Source organism: Blennius ocellaris, assembly GCF_963422515.1.
Source record: "Blennius ocellaris genome assembly, chromosome: 4".
Classification (NCBI taxonomy): Eukaryota; Metazoa; Chordata; class Actinopteri; order Blenniiformes; family Blenniidae; genus Blennius; species Blennius ocellaris.
This window is the reverse complement of record NC_137653.1, coordinates 2,017,771-2,039,835: the sequence shown is the minus strand read 5'-3', so window position 1 is coordinate 2,039,835 and position 22,065 is coordinate 2,017,771. Positions and strand designations below refer to the sequence as shown.

The 22,065-nt window shown below is 43.1% G+C and overlaps 2 protein-coding genes across 2 annotated transcripts in view; both read left to right on the top strand.

Annotated features, from left to right (window-relative positions):
• The window catches only part of syn2b (synapsin IIb), a gene marked incomplete at both ends in the record, with an annotated part of 99,554 nt that extends 96,748 nt beyond the window's left edge, over nucleotides 1-2,806 (top strand). Inside the window, 2 exons of the mRNA XM_080494635.1 lie at nucleotides 1,612-2,431; nucleotides 2,653-2,806. Of these exons, the coding sequence (XP_080350761.1) occupies nucleotides 1,612-2,431; nucleotides 2,653-2,806 (974 nt within the window). The remainder of the gene's footprint in view (nucleotides 1-1,611; nucleotides 2,432-2,652) is intronic.
• A 7,748-nt stretch (nucleotides 2,807-10,554) lies between these two features.
• Nucleotides 10,555-22,065, top strand: part of pparg (peroxisome proliferator-activated receptor gamma) — a gene marked incomplete at its 3' end in the record, with an annotated part of 44,984 nt that continues 33,473 nt past the window's right edge. Inside the window, exon 1 of the mRNA XM_080494920.1 lies at nucleotides 10,555-10,627. The remainder of the gene's footprint in view (nucleotides 10,628-22,065) is intronic.

Genomic DNA, 22,065 nt, shown 5'->3' with positions numbered 1-22,065 from the left:
TGTGCGATAAAACACCGGAGTGGCTTTATGCGTATTGTTTTGGGGGCCAGTTGCAAAACCTGTTTATGCAAAACGGATTAAAAGTTTCAAAGACAATGAGCATCTTTTTCTTTTCCTGCATGATCATTCCTCATTTGCCTGGATCCAGACCCTGAAATTGTTCAGTCTTCATTCAAAATCCCCCAAAAAATGCTAAATTAAGGGTTTACTTGAGAGGTTATTAGTTCTGACAAACATGCAAGCAGGACACAGATTATTTGAATTGGCACTAAGTACAATTAGTCCCGTCACTTCTGCAGTGTTGACTTTAGTGGCTCTTTAATTTTTTCCTGTCGTTGCAGTTTTCTAAATACAATTTGAGTGGCTCAATACACCATCTTGTGGTGTAAACTGGTACTGCAGGCCAAGGGGGATTTTTAAACCTTGGTTATTTTGGTCGACATACCAAGCGACATATTACAAAATAACCTCAGGACTGTTGTTTTGTGTCTCTCAGCATTGATACTTTACACAATATTCATTTACACAAATTAAAATATAAAAAATTTTTTTTACCTTAAAGCTATTTGAAACTGTCATTTGGGGTTTGTGTCCAAGCAAATATTTATTGTGTCTTCTTTTATACTACATGTTTGTACAAATGGTATTTCCTTTGGTTTTTATGCGTCGTGAGTCCCGAGCAACCGTTGGGATGCTTTATGACAATCTCAAACGAAACGTAAGACTCACAGCCATTCGGCAGCGACTTCCTGTCTGAGAACGTTGGGGATGAATTTTCAAGAAGGTTTTATTTTTTTAAATTTTTTTCGCCTGTAATCTAACCATGTCGAGACGATACGTCACGGAAACTGTTCAATCGACAAAACATAAGCGATATATAGCATTTCACAAAGCGGCTCTGAGATGTAATCTAAATGCTAAAACATAATCTGGCATCAGAGGAAGTTTTAACTCTCAGCCTCCTGGAAACTCATCCCCCGTTCCGGCATGTGTAATAATCCCTTGGGTTTATTTCTGCTTGTAAGTATTTGTTCATTTCCTGTGCTGCCAAGTCGGGTCGCCCTCAGTTTGCGTTGCTTTTTTCTTTTTGTCATGGCGTTTCTCTTGCGTTGTGTTTCCATCCATTTTCCATCCCAGAGCTCTTCTCCTCTGTTCTCGTCAGAACCACACCGGCGTTTGACCAAGTCGGCCTGCATTAGAAGCAACTAGGGTTGAGCCACAACACGCCCCCCTCTCTCTCTCCCTCTCTCTCTCTCTCTCTCTCTGATCTGCCGCCCCCTGCTGGCCACTACGCTCCACACACTTTGCCCCAGTCCAGTTCTTGATCGATGCGTTGCGCAGGATTTCCAGGTTGTGTTTAAGTGAATGGGCATGTCCAGCCTCCAGCTCACCATCTGTGTCATGTTCTGCTTTTGGTCTCTGCAGAGTTTTCAAAGAGTTTCTTTTCTTAACAGCTGCACCAAAATAACAAGCGCAAGATTTATCCCAACAACAATGCTGAATTGTTTTCCTTTGCATTTTGCCGTTTTTTTTTTTTTTTGTGTGTGTATTTGTTTTCCCGTGCCGGGGGAGGAACGGTGCGTGACGTTGTCGGTGTCTCCGTCTCCACAGGCGCTCCGGTGAAATCCCAGAGCGTGGACGCGTCGTCGTCGTCGGAGGCGGCCAAGAGGGCGGCCGAGCCGCTGCCGAAGCCCGGCCAGGCTCAGAGAGCTCAGAAATCCCCCCAGCCCCCGAAGCCCAGCCCGGTGCAGAAGGCCGCCTCGGTCACCAAGCCCCCGGTGCAGAGGCCCCCCCCGATGACCAGGGCCCCGTCCGTCACCAAGCCGCCGCCGCCGCCCCCCGATTCCGCTTCCAGCCCGGCCAAGGCGTCGCCGTCCTCCCCGGCTAAAGCCTCCGCCCCGACCAAAGCCGCCGCTCCGGCTTCCCCCTCCGTCAAGGTGGCCGCCGCCGCTCCGGCGTCCCCCCCTAGCAAAGCGGCGGCCGCCGCCCCGGCGTCTCCGTCGGCCTCGGCCTCCGCCCCCACCACCGAGCAGCCCAAGCCCCAGCCGCAGGGCTCCCCGACCCCGGCGCCGGGAAAACCCAAAGATCTGCCCCCGAAGCCGACGCCGCCCGCCAAGCCCATCCCCCCCATGCGCCGGAATTCCAAGCCGCAGCTCCAGCCGAAGCCGCAGACCCCGCCCCCTCCTCCCAAGGCGTCGCCCAAACCCCAGCAGCCCGCCGCGGCTCCGGCCTCCGACGCCGACGCCGACGCCGACGCCCCGGCGCCGCAGTCCCCGGCGAAGGCTCAGGCCAAGCCGCCGCCGCCGCCGCCGTCTCCGTCTTCAAACCCCGAAGCAGACGCCGAAGCCGAGGCGGCGGCGGCGGCGGCGCCGTCCGACAGCCAGGCCCCCGGCGAGGACCAGCCCCAGCAAAAGACCCACCCTCTGCTGAAGTAAGAGGCACGTTATCAAAGCAGCACTTTGAATAATGCAAAGCTTTTAACGGCCCGCCGTTTAAATTACCCGTAGAGTTTGTGGTTTTTAGAAGAAAAAAACGTTTTTTTGTGTGTGCGACTTTCTGGCCGTCTTACGAATTTCCCTGTTTGTCTTTGTCCCGTCAACCAACTAATACCTCCCCCCCTCCCCCCCCCTTGTTTCCCCTCCCCTTTCTCAGTAAGTCCCAGTCCCTGACTAATGCCTTCAACGCCTTCAGCGACTCCTCTTTCTTCCGCGGCGTCTCCAGCTCCGGAGGCGACGGCCAGGAGGAGGCCAAGGCCGAGACCATTCGCAACCTTCGAAAGTCTTTCGCCAGCCTTTTCTCTGACTAGTCAGCCGATCCCGCCCCTCCCCCGCCCCCGCCCCTCCCCCTCCCCACACCCCCCGTCCTCGCCACCACTCCCGAACCGTGTCGATTCTGGATCCTCTTGTTTGACCGCCTGGTGACGACTCGATTGACATTAAATGTGAACCAGTCTGAGATTTAAAAAAAAGAAAACAACGACAACAACAAAAAAGCGTTTGTGTGTGTTAAGTGTACTTGTAGTCCCTCCCCGTCCTCGTTCCAGTGAGGCCTGCTGGGTCGGAAGGCGCACCGGAGGAATTCGGGTTGAAGGAGTTACGTCATTGATGTAGAGTAGAATCTAAAGAAGAAGAATAGTTTAGCAAAAGAAAATTTAAGAAAGAAAGAAAGAAATTTAAAAACAGATCTTTATTATTATTTTTCCGTTCCGGAGCACACTCGACGGAATGCAACACAAAAGTCTACGGAAAGTATATAAAGCGTTTCAAGAGATGGAATGTACAGTATATATAAATATTAACTTATATTACTATAACGGGAGATAAGCCAATAAAAGAATTTCTCTCAGTGACATAACTCTTTCATCTATACATGAAGAGGATTTGTTCTCGTGTAAATCCAGCTGTTGTGTCTCCGGTCCTCGGCGACTGTCGCCGTCATCTTCATCATCGTCGTCGTCGCCCTTCGTCTCCCATCGACGACGCGCGAGGGAGTCGGAAATATGTGTACGTACGTTTTTATCTGTGTTCACTTGTTATGCATGGCTCCTTCCTCCCGAGTGGCTCCGTGTGACTTTTAGGGCCGAGGAGCTCGATCAGTGTTGAGTTTTTGCCCTCTGTTGCCTCTCTCTCTCTCTCTCTCTCTCTCTCTGTCTCTCTCTCTCTCTCTCTCTCGATGTTGTAGCCTTATTGTGAACATGTTTTTTCGATTCGCAGCTACGTTCAGTAGCCGTGCAGACCCCCGGGGGGCCGATCGCAACTTGAAACGTCCGTCCGTTCGTTCGTTCGCCCGACCGAACGGACGGACGTTTCGACGCCGCGGCTCGCGTCTGCCGCCGTGACTGGTGACTCCTTGTTTATCGCCGCCGTGTAGATCTATCGACAGTATCGTACCTTGATGATTATGCTCATGAGAAGACGTTGAGACAGTAGTGCAATAACACCTCGGCGCCGTCGCCCTGATTACTATGAATATATGAATATACGATCATACCTACAGGATCTGTGTATCTGTTACCTGCCGTGTTCCCCCACGTTCCCCCACGTTCCCCTCCGAGGTTCCTTCGGGTGGCGACTCTCCAACGTTTGCTCCTGAACAGCCGGGTCATCGGCCCATATTAACTTTGTAGAAGTCCCTTCTACCTTCACTGCTCCTTTTCAGTTCAGCTGATGCATATATGTAAAAAAAAAAAAGAAAAAAGAGAGTTAATAAATAGAAATAGAAACTTTACGATCCGCATATCAACCCGTCGGCTTAACCCTCTGATATCATGTTGCAAGTAAACGATAACATAGTGTATTTGTATGTATGTGTCATCTCAGGAGTTTATTTATTTTTTTGTAATATACGTATTGGATGATTTATTTTTGAGGCTCCATATTTATAGTACAGTGTACAATGTTTGTTTTTGTAGTGTGTTTTTATTTGTAATGCAACTCTGCTTTGCATGATCAGGCGACTGATAATGTTTTTGAGGTTTTTTTTGTTTTCTGTACAGGTAAAAAAACGTTAAATAAAGATGTGGTTCCATCATTATTCCCCCCCCAATGTGACTTTTATTAAAAGGGGAACATCCGTTTTTACAATCAAGGACCCCTCCTGCTATGAAATTCACCGCAATCTCACAGGTAGAACTTTAGATTAGACGCATTTTTTTTGTAGTATTTATACATATTAACAATCTTTTGCAGGCTTCATGTGTCACTGCTCACTTCTGAGTTTAAACATTCGACCTGAACTCCCTAAATTCCCTCATCTCTTCTGCTTAAATCAATCAGTTGCACGTTCCCTGTTGGGCCAGTAGGGGGTGCTGTATGCATGTCAGAATGTTTGAATTGACTTTCTTTGTAATAATGAATCCTGATCAATCTGCTTGATCAAAATTCATTATTGCAGCAGCTGATTGTAGCTGAACCCTGCTGAGTTTTCATCATTTTCACCTCCCAATATATTTAAAATCATTATAAATCGACTTCTTCAACCCACCAAACTAATATTTCTTTGTAAATCTAAGTGAAACAAAGCTGCCTCCTCTCACGAGTTAAAATCCAAAACTCACCTCACATTTATTTCCATTGAATTCCAGATGTTTTGTTTTCAAAGGTCGATTCGGCTTAAAGACTTACAGTAACTGATTTCACCTGGACAATTTACTTTACGGCCCCGCAGGTCATTTTATCTGCAATACATCAATATATTCATTATTCTAGTTTTAGTCAAACATGAAGTTATGAAGCTCTGTGTTTTAATGATTTTTATGTTATTGTTATATGCTAATTTTATTTTTTACCTCTGTAGTTTTTTTCATTCATCCGCAAGTTTAAGCCTCAATATAGTTCATTTAAAATCACACTTAAGAGTGTTTGAATCTGACTAAACTTAATAGTTGTTGCATATGATACCTGGCCTTGGCAGAGGTCAGCCATCCCCACGTTTTAGTTTTTTTTTTTTAATCCAGCTCGTCTCTCATGCCCTTGTTTCCGTCACACGTGTGTCACATCTGGATTCACCGGGGAGGGAAGGGAGCTTTACTTATTTGACACGGGCGCCGCTACAATTCCATCATGAGCCGCGCCATTTCATAACAAACAATATTGTCTTTGCAAGGAACTCGGACTGATTGTATTTACGGTACAACGGGAGGAGCGTCGTTTACATAAAAGGGGGGGGGGGGGGGGAGACCGAAGGAACCTTTTCAACGTCTTTGGATCGAATCTCTAGCAAAGTCTAAAAGCCTGACGCTCTTCATATCGCCAACACAACTCGCTTGGACTCGGACTCTGGGGTCCGGGTCCACGGAGGGACCCGGGGGTCTGTGGGAAGAACGCCTCCGTCACCCCGGGACGGCGATGTGGGCGGGCCGATGCTCGCCAGAGCGCTGTTTGTGTTGGTGCTCATCCCAACCTGCCGGAAGGAGAGACGGACGTTTTATTTGTTTATTACGAGCGAGCGTCTCCCCCCCCCCCCCCCACTGGTTTATCACACACCCACAACACGTCAGTTTTCACCCCCTTCACTCCCTCCTCTTGCCTTTTCCACTTTATAACAGCGACTGTCAGGCTGGCGAACCCTTAAACCAGGGGCGTCAAACTGGTTCCAGTTGAGGATCCACATCCACCTGATCTGACCTTTGACCTCTGGAGGCCCAACAAGTCAAACATCACATATTAAACTGCAGATATGGACAAATGTCAAAGTCTTTCCTTCTTTTGATCCTTTTGTAACTGCAAGAATTTGCCAGTCTATTCTGAAATATTCATATTGAAGGAAATCAGATATTATTATATTTGCAACAACAAAAAAAAAAACCTCAGTCACCTGAATATAGTATTTTTTATTCAGGATTAAAACAATTTGTCATCATCTGGACATTTTTTTGAGTTTACGTGTCTAAAGTATCATTTCACACAAGTTGGACTCATTGTTTTATTGTGAAAGGCGTTGCGTCATGTGACCTCCACAGATTGCATTAATGTCGGGGGTCAAATTCTGACCGAGGGCGGTTTTGAATGTCATTTTTGACAATCTAGTGTTTTTAGATCAGCCTCTGTCAGTTTTCATATTTATATATTTTAAAAAAATTAAATAAAATCCCACGGCGGGCCGGATTAGATCCTCTGGCGGGCTGCTTCTGGCCCCCGGGCCTCATGTTGGACACCCCTGCCTTAAAGACACACGAGCACTTTGATGACGAACCTTATGAGATATGTGGAGTTCAGGCCTGCTGGGACTCACTGTACAAACACACAGAAATCATTGCTCCGTTTGTTTGTGACAGCAAAAACTCTCAGGGGTGGATTTTTCTGTTTTTGTTTTTTTTTTTTAAGCTTAGCTCTAAGAAATGTTGCGTTTGGGGGCGTTTTCTATGTGAAAGAGCACAGAATCTGCGCTTTGTGGCACACAGGTCCGTGAAGAAGCGCAGCTTTCCAGCTGTTTTAAATCAACGTGTAGAAATATACGACGGACAAACGAAACTGAGGTAACAGGAGGTTCATTTTAATATCTGAGACACAGTCAGTCTGAGACGGTACATTTCATCTCGACATCACTTCAGCGCAGGCCTCCAACAACAGTATACGCTGATCACGCATCAGATTTTGGCTTGAGATTTGTTCCGTAGGGAGACGACGGACAATATTTGAGGTCCATGTGTGGAATCCAGTTGAGCCTTGCACTGAAGAGGTCCTGGATTTGCTCCAGGAGGCGTCAGGAAGTGAATCCGGTGCTGAAGCTGTCTGCGGTGCGAGTTGCAATGACTTTCCACAGAGTCCGTATAGAAAACACGTTGAAGTCACTGCACAAACTGATAAATACCCTCGACTGCTATGATTCTTTCATGTTACTGCAAAAAAAAGAAGATTATATTCACATTCATTGCACTTTTTCTTTTACAAACAGCTTTTATTTTGCTATACAGCGTGACCCCCCCAATACGACAACAGCTTCTTTTACTTTAACAAGGCAAATGACATCACAGTAGAAATACAGAAACAAATATTGCTTAATTAGCATCCATGCAATTAAATACCAAGGAGCCTTAGACAACAGCTTCTTTTGATGGAAAAACTCCAGTGGCTGTCATCACACTAACCCGGACGTTTGACACCACGGAGACAAAGCGGTATATGACGTCTAACAGCAACAGGTTCAGTCGCCCATCAAAACGCGAGACGTTTGGATTATTCGACTTAATACCTTGCAAAATCGAGACGTTTTGATTGTGAGTCACGAAAAAGCAAACAGTCATAAAGTCCTTTCACTTTGCCTCCACCCTGCAGTGTCACTCAGGAGCTGCATGACTGTCTGAGACGGACGGGTCACCGTCTGGTCAACTGACACTTTCACAGAAAACAGGAACATTTGTTTCTTCACGGATTCAACGTTTCTTGTTGTGCAAACTTTTTTTTTTGGTGGTTTTTTTTTGTTTCCAGGCTGGTTTGACGCATGTTGATCTCAGGGTGTCTCAGTGTCGCATTAAAGGCAAATCCAGCAGCTGGTTTTAGGCGAGCAATTCGGTATTGATTCCATATTGAGATCTCTGGAGTCGTTATTTCCGTACGTCAAGCACGGGTGGGTTAAATCGCCGCGATGGACCGTTCATTGACATGCTTCCTGTCAACCCAGGAATGTTATTTAAAAGAACAACTCTTCTCCTTTCAAGCATTAAATATGTAATATACCTTATTTGTAATACATACCTATCGAGAAATCTGTTTTAAAAAAAACAACAACAGCATGAAAGTGGCCAAAATCACATAAAATGTACAATCAGTGGATTCCAGATTTCTAATTTCACAACAGTTCATCATCAAGGCATCATGGAAGATTCAAAGAAACCGGAAAAAAAGAGGAAGTTACTAAATATGGTCATTTGCTGAATAAATGGATATGATTGCTCCTGATTAATTCACAATAGTTTGTGGAAACAGAGAATTTCAGCACTTAAAAAAAACTCATTCAAGATAAACTTGTTTATGTTCGTAACTTTTTGGGGCAAATCTTAAAACAAAACCCCACTAAGTATCATTTATGAGTAATGAAAATCAATAAACTGATCAAAACGAGAATGTTTATCATAACCTATAGAAAAAAAAAACTATAAATTGTGGGAAACAAAACAGTTTTCATCAGAAAAGACGTCGCTATCAACGCCTGACATTTAAACAAATACAAAATGAATTTGTGATAGTTTGAATTACTGAACATATATCTGCTGCTGATGAGACGTTCTGAGGAGGATTTAAAATAAGTAAGCCACGACTGCTTTTAGCCCTGAATAAAACACTTCAGCGTTTTAAATTGTTTAAACAAATGAAGAAAGAATCTTTACATCAAAGATTTTTTTTTAAAAAGGACCTGATTCCGCCGCCTTTTTTTACGTTTTCTATTCCGAGCCACTTACTGTCAGTGCAACACGTTTCTGACTCACACAACAAAAGTGGATGAACTGATGAAGAAATCAGCCAAATTCTCTTTTTACTGTCGCCACCTCTCAGCAGGTGACTTTGCTCGTGTCAGAACAAACGTGAGGCGGCGGAGAAATGACTTTAATGATTCTGTTCGTCGTCACTGGTTGGAGAAGGGGCAGCCCCTGGAGTCAGTCGGCCTCCACCACACGTAACCACCCACTTTCACGTGATCTATCCATTGACATGCCTTTCTGGTAACTACACTTAACAGGTATTTCAGCAATTCACAACATCATATAGACGTCATTCTTGTGTTTTGTGACAAGAGTTCCAAGCTCAGATTTGTAGGCTGTCGAGAAAAATGTGGAATACATTTAGAGGGCATGATATATTGTGTTTGCTCTGTATTTCGGAAAGGTAATAACTCACATACAGAGTTATTTTTGTATTATTTAATCAATTAAAATGATTTTCATTATTATGTTTGATTACTGTTAAGTGCCACGATTTACAAATTTCAATTAAAGCCACACAAGTAAAATAAATAGTTTTATCATGCTTTAAGTGTTTCCTTCATTTTCAGTTGTGGTGTAGCTACTTCTGCACAAACATTGGTAAACGTTAGCCTATAGATAAAAACCTTTTAAAGAATATATAGCGTGGAAACAATGACCTGCCTACTGTTGTAGATAGGTTCCGTAGAATTTGAAAGCCACGCCATTTTTGAGAAAGAATCTTGGCTTACATGTATTTTTATGTTTGAGTCAAATAACCAATACTTAATTTTAAGGGTGCGTTGCTAATGCGACATGGAAAAGGTACGTTTCATTGAATATTTGTCTTTTGCTTTAACCATAAATTATCATTAAAATTGACTTTATTTATTTTTGACACAGACTACCAAACTCCTGATTTCGAGAATTTGCAATTATTGTTTACATTTCTCACGGCCTCCAAGCTCAGGTTTTATATTTTTAACAAAATAAAAGGAAAAAAGTTTACGTTTGGAATCATTTCTAACTTCCGGTGTTGATGACCGTGACTTCCGGGATGAGGCAACAATCTGGTCCGGTCCGCTGTCAACGCCATTAATCTACAACATAATTGATTATGTTCCATATTCTGGTAGGACAATTTCGTTATTTTTTTTTTGGAAAGTGTATAAAAAAAAAGTACTATCTCTGTTGTCATACTTTATAAAGTATAAAATACAACCTTACTCAGCCATGTCGTAATTGGCTATAGATGCTAGCTAGGCGAATTATGCTAACGCTCCGTTAATCTGTTTAAAAAAAAAAAAAATGGAGACACAAAATTTTAGTTTCTACTTTAGCTCGCTCTCGCAAAAGACCGGGAGAGAATGTTAGAAACACAAGTTCAACTTGGCTCAGTCGTAATTTGACGCCTCCGCCTGCCCGTGTCCTCAGAATCTCCGAGAGAGAGAGAGAGAGGCAGAGAGAGAGAGAGAGAGAGAGAGAGCGCGAGCGGCAGTCAGAAACCTCTCACACCAGACCACTTTGACGCTGCGCTCCCGTGCGCGCGCTCCTGCAGGAGAATCTCCCGAGATAAATTAAAAAAAGTTTGCCCGTCATCACCCCCATCCCTCCCTCCCTCCCTCCCTCCTTCAGAGAAAAGTAAAGAAAAGAAAGAAAGAACCCCCGCCGCCTCCAGCTGAAGACGCAGGACCGCCGCCTCTGCTGCGCTCGCGAGCCTCTGATCAGGTCAGTCACCTTCCTGCTTGCGCTTCGTGTTTGTTTCTCCGGGGACTGTTGTGGCTGCTGCACCGATTCCACATTAACTCGACACAAGCACGTCTTTTAAAACGAAAATATGCACGATCTTGATTCACTTAATCCCTGTTTTATGTTTGTTTGTTTGTTGTTTTGTTACAATATAACTCAAGAGACGCAAGTGATCAATATATAAGAGGCTTAATAATGTATATATCCACATGCTTGTGTGTTGTTGTGGCTTCATGACAGATTGTGTGTGTGTGTGAGGTGTAGGGGTGGGGGGTGGTGGTGATGGGGTGGGGGTGGGGGGGTGGGGGGGGGGGGGTGCGGTCAGAGGATTGACAACTGGCACACACTCAGGTTTGATCCACAGTATGTCTGTGGACTAAAGTTAGTTTGACATGCAAACACCAGGCAGAGATTATGACTATGTGAGTGATCACGGCTTCACAGGTGAGTCTCCCTCCAGCTGCAATGAGCAATGATTTGTTAATTAACTCACTTTAATATGCGTCTTGGTTCTCTTGATTCTCACTGTCACAGTTTGGAGATCTTGCACAATATTAAGGGAAAATTCCTGTGTGTTTTTTTGTTTTTTGGTTATTTGAGGGGGGGGGGGGTGAATGATTGGCTGGGAAATAGTAGCAGTGACTCAGCAACATTGTGCACACAAGCTCGTGGACAAATACTTGGTGAAAAGAAAAAAGGATTTAATGTCTTGACAGAACTTTGCAGTGAAAAGATGAGAATTGTTGTATGGAACTCTTTGTGCTTTTCTTCAGTATTTATGGCAATGATCTGATAACACTGTGAAATCATACAGCAAAGGTTTAAAAAAAAAATCACATTAACATTATCTGATTATGATTTAAAAACATCTTAATTGTCTGATATGAAGGAAAATCAAACGTGACGTATTCAAAGACATTTCATAGCGTCAATGTCGATATGTTATTACACTATTTTTGCTTTTGGGACCAATTTTAGCAATTTCTCTTAGTCATTTTATGGCATCTTGGCTATTTTGACTGTTTAGTTGTTCAGAGATTTGTAGCTGCTGTGCATTCCTGAACACTGACACCAGTTTTAATCTGGATTGTTTTTGAGAAATAGCGTGTTGTGCACATAAAATACACATAAAAGCAAAATGTCATATTTACATAGAAGATTCAAGGAGCCTCAACACAAGAGGGACGCCTGACTTAAAGCATACTACCAGTATTCTGCTGGTACTTTTGGCCACTCACTCTCAATTGAATCTATTGTGCCACTTAGTTTTACACACTGTCAGCAACAGAAATCCACTTCTGCTTCATACATTCTGTATATCCGATTGATTCTCAGTCCATCAAAGGTTAAGAAGTCAAAACTGGCGTGACATGCCTATTTTAAAATTTGAGGACGCATGATAAATCTGTGGTTGGCAAATAAGAGAAGTTATGAAAGGTCGTTTCATTGTTCGATCTTCACCAGAATCATTTCATCACACCACATTAGAATGAAGTCTGTTGCTTAGCTGCCATATTAATGTGGCAACGTGTTGCTTCACAAGCATTTTTTTTTTTTTTTGGTCAACTCAGTTTTCACTTTTTGAACCTATTTCTCTATCAAACCTGCCACGTTTCATGAACGACGCATTTCAATTCTCAAGTTGCAGTGAAACAAAATTTAATAGAAGTCCAACAACGTGATTCTCGATTTTTTTTTTTTTTTCTTATTACCTTTATATAATTCTTGAAGAGAGGTGTGTGTGTGTGTGTGTCTGTGTGTATTTCTGTGCGTGTGGACTTTGTTCTGTTGTCATAAATGGAAGGAGTGGCTCGACATCCCAGGCTATGTTTATGTTGTCCATCACACGCCACCGCAGTCATTTTTAAGTGTGTTTAGAAAGCTTATACCTTTTACACGTGAGCTTTGTTTGCGTTTGTGTGATTCCCTCTTCAACTATTCACCCTGATTTGCAAAACCTGTGTTCATTTGAATATGTTATAAATGATATAAGCGAGCTTGAAGTATTCAAATCTGCACATTTGTGTGGGTGTGTGTGTGTGTGTGTATAAATAAAAACCCAGATCAAAGATCGTGACATGCTCCAGTTCAGCACACACACTTTTAACCAGTCTGCAAGAATTTACGATAAATTCTTCTTTTTATCGCGTTGCCAGCGTTTTCAAAAAGCCCACCTTTGATTCGGTTTGATCAGATAATGAGGAGGTTCAGTGCGGGTTAACCTTAAGGTCACCAGTGTGTTTTTTAAATTGGACGTAATTATTAACTTCAAGGCCGGTCGCTTCACTTTTTTTTTTTTTTTTTTTCTTCTAACTTCCGGACACATTCTTGAAAATGATCATTTTCCTTTCTCGGCTCTACTTTACGAGCACACAAAGTGTAATTCCTCGAGTTGTTATTCTCTTTTAAAATATTTATTATACATTTCACCGGGCCAGTACAATATAAAAGAGACTTCTTCTCCAGTTTTAACAGAATATCTTTGGAGTTACGTCCATGAATAGATCGCCAACTTTCCACCGGCTGTAATTATATTTAAAAACTGTGCAGAGGACAAAAGCCTCAGACTACTGCAATTTCTGCGCGAAATATAGTAATATTAGCACATTACATGATTATCACTGCAGGTTAGCCCGAGAAAAAGAAGAAAAAAAACTAACAGGAAGCGAGAGAAACACAGGCTTCAACGATGTTCTAATTTTCTCCCTGTGGTTTCTTACATTTTGAAGATGGCTTGCAGCTAACTTGACATTTTTACATTAAAAAGAAAAATCACTTTTTTCTCTCTCTCAATATCTCCGTATCCACAAAGCAAAATGTGACACACGTTGAACTCTTTACAGTTTATTTTATTTGACCTTCATTTTACAAGGCAAGCTGCTTGAGATCAAATGATCCGTGTCACAAGCGAGACGTGAACAACGTGACGGCATTTTATTGAAATACAGTATATCTGTGACAGGATGACAGACACACATTGTAACAAGTAAACTCTATGGTGGTGGTGAAACTATATCTATTTTTCGGTTTATCTCTGCTGTTGGGTGTATTTTTTTAAGCCCAAATCTTGATTCGATATGATGCTGTATTACTGTTTTGCTCTGTCTGCAGTAAGTTATCATTTTGATGATGTTATAGAAACGGGACTGGCAACCCTGTTGAAATTACATGTATGACAATTAAGGAACCAAATTTATTTGCGGTGTGATGTTATGTCTCGAATATGACTTCATTTTGACTTTGAAATAAACCCTGGACCAAATAAGATATGCTTAAAATAACCATTACACAGGAAACAATTATTTCTTAGTCTTTTTATTCACAAGGAAGACGAAATTTAAATAAAAATGTACATTACAGTGATTCTCTTGGTACGTGGGCTCCCTCTAGTGGTACGTGGAAGCAAGTCATACATTTTATTTATTTTTTTAATCAAATTGATTTGGAAAAATATAAAATCATCAGAATAATACAAAGCTTGGAATGAAAACCTATGAAATTTACATTTAAAATAAGTGTATGAGTAGTACTTATGTCCATAGCTAACAGCGTAAACCTCTCACCAATGATGGTGGTACTCAGAACTCGATATTTTCTGTGAATAGTTGAAGAAGCATTTGCTTTTACTTTTACCGTACAATTGGTGACCAGACTCCGCTTTATAGACGGATAGAAGAGCGTCTTTATCTGTACCTCTTGGCTTTATTTCTCAAAGCGTTGCTCCGCGGAGCCGCCGTCTGCAGCTTTAGTTCAAACTCCGGCTCACGTCTTGTTTTCCGGCCAGACTTTACTGTGGTAATGTCACCGTGTCCTCTGACCTCGGCTAGCACCGTGCCGAGCGCCGTGGTATGAAAACAAAAGAAACACCGACCGTATTTGTGAAAATCGGATCTCTAACATCCTGAAATTAGAAGATAACCACAGAGTCTTTTTTCCTGCATCTAAATACATCAATATTATTAACAAACCACATATCTGGAGTTCAAAAAAAAACCCCAAAAAACCTCAAACATGCAGGCTTCATTTCACTTGCCAGTGCACTTTAACATAGAAATGAGTCAACAGACAACAGGGATATGTAATAACCTTTCCTCTGATTTCCCGTTATAAAAATAATACACGGGCGCAATAAGAACGTGCTCGGGTGAAATGTGTGGTCTTTTCAAGGAACTTTTAGATTGACTCAGCTTTTCTGCTTTAGTTTTTCTATTTTAAGTCGCGGAACTGTAATCCACCCCCTCCATTTATCACCGGCTCGTAACGGTAAATGTCAACGAATCATGCCAATTTAAAAGGAAACGGGACTTTAAATGGCTTCCCGCCCTCTGGATTTTATTCCGATTCACCTATTCGCCGACCATTCGCCGGCGACGGACTCCCCACCGTGCTTCATTAATCACCGCTCGGCAAGTTTACGATGTTTGGCAGATCGTAATTCGTGATGTCAACACAAAGGTCACCCTATTGGCCCGCGTTATCCACACAAATAGCAGGAGTGATTGGCGTCTCTCTTATCGCGTGCAGCTGGCTGGTCCAATAAGATAATAGGATTTCACGAGTTGGTCGAAAAGCCAGTTCATGGCGGCAGCTGAGTCATTTTGAAATATCGAGCTGTTGGCCTGGAGTGAGAGGCAAAACTATGATGGGAGAACATTCCAAGCGACGAATCAGCCGCGCACGTTTTCCATAAGAAGGACTACAGGAGTGTGAAATACACTACAATAAAATAGAAATAAAATCTGTCTCTCGCCGTCGTTATGTCGTCTTTTTTCACTGCTGTGGTTCGCTAACTTCTATTTACAATAATGTTTTCAAAAAAGGGGCCACATGCCACCCGTTTTATCTCGAGTGAGCCGGGCTGGTAGAATAGTGCCTCAATAACCTATGCATTTTATTAAATTTTAATTTTGTGACACAATTACATCGTGGCGCTTCGACTGTGGCTCCGCCCACATCAGGCGTCCAATTCCCCAATTTTGGCTTGGATCCGTTTTTTTTTGTTTTTTTTTGGCCCGGGTTGCCAGACGTGACTCGCCGTTTCCAGCCCAAACAATGATAAAACCCACACGCCTCAATACATCTCAGCCTGTGTAGGAATCATGATCAAACCGTAAGACTATTACATGTGAGATTTTTAAAAAAACATACACAAACACGCGGATGCACGACATCAACAAAGTTAAAAGGTGAGAGAGTTTGGCTTCCCAATTGAGTGACGCCGCCATATCTGGCAACGCCGGTCAGCCCGTGTGGATTCTCTTTCCGGTAGTCGTTAAATACTAGCCGACAAAATCTCGGCGACGCGTTCTGGGTCTGGTGTGGAGAAAAAAAATCAGAATGGTGCTTTCACACGGCCGCAAAACAGGTTGGACATGCGTCACTAGTAAGTAAAATAATCAGAATTATGTCGCTTTCCTCTGCACTGTGAACGAGGCTCACGTCGATTTTATCGACTCCCACTATCCCGAACTGCAGCGACCCTCCACTGACCCGCCGTGTCACTTGTACGTTTGATTGACACTCCTACCGAACAGGTCATTGACCGTTCTCAACCCCCCCCCCCCACCACCACCACCACCTCTACCCCTCCCTTGAGCCCTGCAAACAATACGCGGTGCTCGTCGCCTACTGTACGTTTTGTGAATGAGGCCGGCGTCACGGTCCGCTCTGTTGTTGTCTTCCTGACGGCAGCACACTCCCGTCTTTTCCTCTCCACTTCCAGGAACTCCTTCTCACGTTGCACCTTTTCACACACCCCCCCCCTCACCTCCCACGTCGCTCTGCCGTTCCTCCACCTCCACCAAGTCAAGCGAAAAACGAATACTGAGAATCATCACACAAGCGCCGAGGCTGTTGGAGTTTAGCTTTGTTCTCTTGTCACATATAGGAGCGCCCCCAAAATATGCTTTGTTTACGTTGTGTACACATATCCTCACACTATAGGTAGGACCGATGTCACAGCAGGACACGAGTATGTATGTATTTGTCTTTGTGCGTATTTTGTGTCCCCGTGTGTGTGTGTGTGTGAGGCCTTGACATCATGTACCACTCCTTCTCTTTATCCAGTGAGGAAGCTCTTGAAGCCCAAGGGACTCATCAACTATTAACTCCTAACTATTTAAAGGAATTGGGATAAAGTTCATGTCCTCAGATTATTATGAAAACTGCAGATTCCCAGAAAGCTGCAAAAGTACCGCGCGGTCACAGTCGGGACGTATATATATATATATATATATATATATCTCCCTCAGTATACTGACCCATGTGTTTGCGTGGCTGTGTAATGATTTCCTGGCCGTATCGACGTGAATTATTTAACTTGCCCTGCTCCTGCACGTGCAAATAGGAGCAGCAGTATTTGTGTGTCCTCAAGTGTCTCCCTGTTTGCATAAAGGTGTTGTGTATAGGCTGCAGCGGTCATGTGGACGTCGCTCCCAGCCTGTACATGGTCCGGGCGTTAAACCGTGTGGAACGCATCCTGTCAGACACACTCGGGGGGGGGGGGGGGGGCAACAAAGGATATTTACTTGTCGTTTATGACCACGCCGGATAAAACATTGACAGCGAGCAAGATTTATTCTATAGATTATTATCACTGAGCTCATAAACTGAACGTAATTAATCAAATGGCTGATTGGTTGTCGAAGAGGAGACGAGCAGAAAGGTAGAAGACGTTCGGTTAAGTCTTTTCCAAGGCCGCTGGTGTTAAATGTGCAGTTTTTTTCTTTTATATGTGGTTTTTATGACTTGTTTTTTTATTTCTTTATGAATTTTTTTGTTTATTCCTCCAACAAACGTTTCAACAGCAAGCAAGAGCCTAATTTAAAACAGTCTTATAGCAGACAAACTAGTGTAAAGTACAAATCCAGGTTCCTCAGGCTTCGTAACATGACGGTATATACCTATTTATGTGTTTACTGGTAAATCACAGGGTTAAACCATTGTGCTGTATCTGTGATGCCATGTGTAATTATTACATATTTGTTTGTGGCTGCTTTTTTTTTTTTTTTAAATAAGGTGCTTCCTCTATTTTTGGACCAAGACAGGTTTCGCCGCTTCTTCGTTTTCTCACTGTCTCGCTAAACTAATTAACTGTTTACTCTGTCTTTTGTTTTACCCCCTTATCGAATTCTATATTGTTCTTTGTTCTCGTCACAACCAGCGAGCCTCGTGGAGCCACAGCAGGATGGAGGAAGTTTATCTATTAACCAAAGTATTGTCTGGTTTTTCCTGCTGTATTGATTTAATCGTCGCAAAATTGTGCTTTAAATCTGTCTTTAGTGGGATGTTAAATCTACGGCATGTCCAGAAATCTGCCTGCTTGCAGACGTAGCTAAAGCTTCGCTATCAGGATACGTTTGTCTTTTTTTTTTTTTTATGTGTAAAACTGGCCTGTGAGACGCAGAGATAAGAGTTTCACTTTGTTTTCACACAATCTGACACCATCTTGCCTCTTGTTGATCTTGGCCGTGCCGAATCAGACACTGTAACTGACATTCCAGCCGTGTCATGCATATGCATATGATCAGCACTTTCCTCAGGCAGTTTGATTTTCTTTTCTTTTTTTTTTCCCCAAAGCTGCAAACAACCCTGCAGCCTTTCCACTGATTGGCTCTCAGGACATTTGCATACAAATCGATTGTGTTTGAACTTTCAGGTCAAGTCTGGTTTGAAAATGAACAAACAACTTTTGAGCTTCTGTGTCAGTCGACATAAATCATGCATTTTTCTTCACTTCAGTTTTTAAGTGAGGCTCTGTTTCAAATTGTCTCGCTCATTTTTGCATGAGTCGTTTTCTAGATTTACCCCCTTTTTTTTTATCAGATTCTTTGTCTACTGACTTCAGACTTGGAGTACTCTTATGTTTCACGTGTTTAAATTGACTTTTCCTGTCTGGTTGACGGCAGTGATGTCCCACTGCTCACTCAGTGTGTGAGCAAGGTAGTGAAAGCTGCTGTCAAACTAATGTGAAACCACTTGACCCTGTCGGAGCAGCATGAGTGCTTTAGGATGAAAAAAGACAAAGTTCAGACTCTTTCAGTCTCCAGATCGTTCTGGAGCTCTTCCTCTTTTCTCTCGATTCCGTCATAATCTGCTCATTTCTTCTAATAGGTTGTTTTTCTGGAAAACCTTTAAGTTTTAAGGGGAAGACGTGCTTCGTCGTTTTGGCAGAGGCAGAATTCCCAGTAGTTACAGTCAATTATATTAAAGCACGTCTCTCTCATTTGGCCTCAGGATGCGTGTAATGTATTTGAAAAAAAAAATATATATATAGGATGCAGATTATAGCTTTCATCAACTTGTTTGCCATCTTTCTCACCCACGTATAAGGACATTTAAAATGACAATAAGACACTCAAATCTAAATTCAAGTCTATTGATACAATAAGAAAATACATCTTACAAGTAAAGAAACTTTGATTTAATCAGAAATAACATTTAAAAAAAGCTATAAATATAACTTGACTGATAAGATTTTAGTGTATATTAGATGTGTTTTGACTTGCTACTCTTAACATATTGGAATGAGGACAAAACTGTCCAGTGCTGTTCTGTTGTCTCTTTTTAAAAAGGATCTGAAAACATTTATTTAGAAGAGCTTTTGATTGATGGGTTTCACTAGTGTCACTTTAGTTTTACACATGTATATACATTCTATATTGTTGTTTTCCCTTTTCTCCTGTACAGCACTTTGTGATTTTATCCGTGAAAAGCGCTTTATAAATACACTTTACTTACTTACTTACTTACTGATCAGATCAGAAGGAACCCAGTGAGCCTCTGATGAAACGCGCAGCGTCAGTCTACGAACGGAAATGGACATTTATAGGTTAGTGGTGCGTCGGGAGGAGATATTTCACCAGGAGGAGAAGAGAGAGAGAGAGAGAGAGAGAGAGAGAGTGAGTGTGTCACCACTGTCTCATCGGCGCCGGGTGGAGGGAGAGAAGTGCAACCAGAGCGGCATGATGAGGCTGCCTGTCAGCGTGAAGCAACAGGAAATCATCTGCATCTGATGTCTACCACACACACACACACACACACACACATGCACACACACACACACACTGACCACATCAGACCACATGATGGTTCGCTGTCTGAACTTCTGCTGAGCCGAGTCTCTGTCAGAGAGAGAAAATGTGTCTGTGTGTGTAGTTCCCTTTCTTTTGGTCATCACTTCCTGAGGAAAAACATGACCACACACACACACACACACACACACACACACACACACACAGCCGTCTCCTGCCACCGTCAGTCAGTTGCTGGTCAGTAGGCTGACGCTGAACGGTCCGGAGTGAGGCGGGGGAAGCCGAGGGGGGGGTGAGTGGTCGGTCCCGTCGGTCACTTTGTTTTTGTCGTTTCCACGTGATGAGGTCAAAGGTCAGGTCCGGCCTCGCCGCTGACCTGCATCCCAAAACGCGCTTCCGTACGTTCGCTCGCAGTCGTCTGATCGGCCGATTTCCATTTGGAGTCGCGGGAAGAAAACGTCTTTTCTTTTGCGTCTCTCAGACAGTATATAAATCGCCAAGTCGGCTGTTTTGGGTACAAAATGAATGTGGAGCTCCTGTACCAGTGTGCTACAAAAAAACAAGAAGAACCTGCAGATCTAAGAGGTTTTTTTGAAATTTTTTTTTTTCTCCAAAAGGGCTGAAACAAAAACAAAGTAATTAACTGGGTCATGACTTGAAGCAGCTCCAGATTTTCAGACACATATACCGACAAAGAGTAATATTTCTTGATAATAATAAAAAAATGTGTATGTAAATGTAATATTTAAAACCTGTCTGTCAGGATTTGTAAAATTTACTTTGTTTAAAAAGGGATTTTTTTTAATTTTTTTTTTTGAGTGTGTGTGTGCTTCTTTGTGGAAACAAGTGCGACTCCCACTCAGTGTGACCTCGGCCTGCCTGAATCCTTATCAGGGAAGTTTAAAACACATCAATTCGCCAGACAAAAAAACCCCAAAAAAACCCCAAATTGAAATCAGCGTGAGCTCGTCTGGGCGCCGTTTCAGAGTCAGAGCCGTGCCACGCAGACCAAAACTGTGGTGTGTCTGCCCTCCCACTTGCGCCGAACTCTGGAAATGTGTCACGACGCGAGTTCGGCGCCGAGCGAACGAGTGGGTTTCCAGACGGCGATGGCTCAGGTGCCGAGGGGGAAACGCCGTCAGGTAATTCTGCTCGGTGTGGCTTCACACCGTCAGAGTGACAAATGGGGCCAGTTTCCTGAGGAGTTTTTTTTTTTTTTTTTTTGCGTTGAACCTGCGTTCAACCTTTTTGCTCTCTGCTGACAATTTGTTAATTTTCTAAATCGCATTCAATTCATAGGCATTGTGTCCCTCCAGGATGAACCAGGCAACAACAAAAAAAAAATTACGCACACTTTGTATTTGTGTATTTTCAAAGACGTTGTGGGGGAGCGTGAGGCAGACATGCAGGCGGGCATGTCTTTGTTTTAGTCACTGGTTTCTGACACTGAACCGCACGTTCTCGTACGTGAAGGAGGAGGTCAGGAAGTCACCGAGCGCCGACTCGCTCGCTCTCTCTCTCTCTCTCTCTCTCTCTCTCAGTCACACATAAGCTCATACATGCACAAGGAACTGCTGTGATATCGCTGTGATAAGTTGCAAAAGAAAACGAACATGCACACATTTTCTCTCCCAGCATGTCTTTTAAATACAACAACAACTAAATTCAGCTGGACACATGTTGCATCCAAACTTGGTTGTTAGCATAGAGCAGCCATAAATCCCCCCCCCCAACCCCCCCACTGAGCAAACAAAACAAAACGATGAAATATGAGCGTTCTGTTGCCAGTAGTGCGTTTCAGAAAGAGGCTGGAGGTGAAGCCCTCAGACAAAGTGCATATTTATTTAAACAGAGAAGATAAGAAGAGGGTTTACGTCCTGAATGCAGCCGGGCAGGTTTTCTCCTTTTGTCTCGCATTTGACTTAATATACCAGACTGGCTTCTGTCTTAACTTCTCTCCCTTGTCCAAAACTCCACTCCACCTCAGGCTTATTTTTTTAAACTGTTAAACCACTACCTGCTGTGTAGGAGTGTCGGAGGATCTCTAAGCCTCCAAATAAATGACATAGAAGATGGATGTTTTACCATTACAGTTTTCTTTTTCCCCCCTATTAAATCAGTCAGCGTCTTTGTAGCACTTAATATGTCATCAACCACATTTAATTCAATAAAATGTACTTTCAAATGTACAAAATCATCCCATTTCTGTGCTGCAACATGATCCCTAATGTGTCTGCTTGGGACCGATCCGCCGCTGTGGTGAAGTAACGTGAATAATATAAAGCCTGTGTTCATTTTTTGCAACTCGGTTCCCCGGAGAGACGATTTCACATTTTCTCGGTGCGACCGCCCCGGTTTCACCAATCGGGCCGCATGCGGGCCTTT